Source organism: Diaphorina citri, unplaced genomic scaffold, assembly GCF_000475195.1.
Source record: "Diaphorina citri unplaced genomic scaffold, Diaci psyllid genome assembly version 1.1 scaffold2223, whole genome shotgun sequence".
Taxonomy (NCBI): Eukaryota; Metazoa; Arthropoda; class Insecta; order Hemiptera; family Psyllidae; genus Diaphorina; species Diaphorina citri.
Window position 1 is genome coordinate 13,272 of NW_007379648.1, and position 1,273 is coordinate 14,544.

The following is a 1,273-nucleotide window of genomic DNA, read 5'->3' on the forward strand; positions in this document are numbered from 1 at the left end:
TTCGAAATTGCCGGGTTTTACCTGATGAGGTGATACATAATATCCAAAGTTGGTTAGGACCAGCTACAGGAAAGTTAACCAATTATGTTATAATAATAATAAGGTTTATTTAGTTTCTTCATATATCTCATCGTGTCCCTATAAGTATATGTAAATACTTTTCAGGAACATTTTAGTTTCTTATATCATATCATGATTTGTTCATTTTCTTCTTCTTCCTCTAATCTATATAAATAAAATTGTAGATTTGTCTGTACATTGCTTAGAATCGTGAAATTTTTAGTTATTCTTACTCCTTATGCATCCACGATAATTTGTTACCTAATAATTATGATGTATTTCACTCGGAAATGATCAGAATTTACCAAAACTTACCCAATGATGTTATTACGGCATTTTCACTCGGAAATGGTCGGAACTTACCAAAACTTACCCAATGATGTTATTATTTAATTTTTCACTCGGAAATGATCGGAACTTACCCAATGATGTTATTATGGTATTTTTCACTCGGAAATGTTCGGAACTTACCAAAAGTTACCCAATGATGTTATTACGGCATTTTTACTCGGAAATGGTCGGAACTTACTAAAACTTACCCAATGATGTTACTATAGCATTTTTCTTACCAAATCTTACTCAATAATGTTACTATGTATGGTATTTTTAACTCGGGAATATCCCGAACTTACTAAGACTTACATAATGATGTTATTATGGTATTTTTTTCAGTCGGAAACGACCCGAACTTACTAAAACTTACAGAAAGATATTACTATGGTGTTTTTCACTAAGAAATAACCCAAACCCACCAAACGATGTTACTATGCCTATTGCCTTTGTACTTTGTTGCGCTACGCTCATACGTCATATTATGGTAAGTTTCTGCAAAAAGTTATGACGCCTGAAATGACGGAATATTCCCCAATGCATGCAACTTTGAACTACAAACCCCCGAATATGACTGAAAAAGACGGAATCTTTTCACCCCCTGGTTTGTTTCAGGGCCTTGTTAAGTCGTTCCTCCCAAAATAAATCAAGTGCCCACAAAAAATAAACAAAACTCCATCCCATCCCAAAAAATGATTAGAAATTAATTTTGTACCCCGCCTTTTATTCACTTCATAATTTGTGTGCTCCTCCATCACGTAGTACCTACCTTTCTTTCCCCTCATTGCACTCCCACCTACCTAAATTGTTTAATTTTCAGTTTATTATTATTATTCTTGATTTGATTTTTCGATTTTACTTTCATGTAATGATTTAAAATCAA

At 33.1% G+C, this 1,273-nt stretch overlaps 1 protein-coding gene across 1 annotated transcript in view; it reads left to right on the plus strand.

Moving 5' to 3' along the window:
* Nucleotides 1-732: 732 nt before the first annotated feature.
* LOC103518511 overlaps nucleotides 733-1,273 on the plus strand; it is an 8,785-nt gene continuing 8,244 nt past the window's right edge. The window contains exon 1 of the mRNA XM_026830283.1: nucleotides 733-877. Coding sequence (XP_026686084.1) covers nucleotides 827-877 — 51 coding nt within the window. The 5' untranslated portion in view covers nucleotides 733-826. The remainder of the gene's footprint in view (nucleotides 878-1,273) is intronic.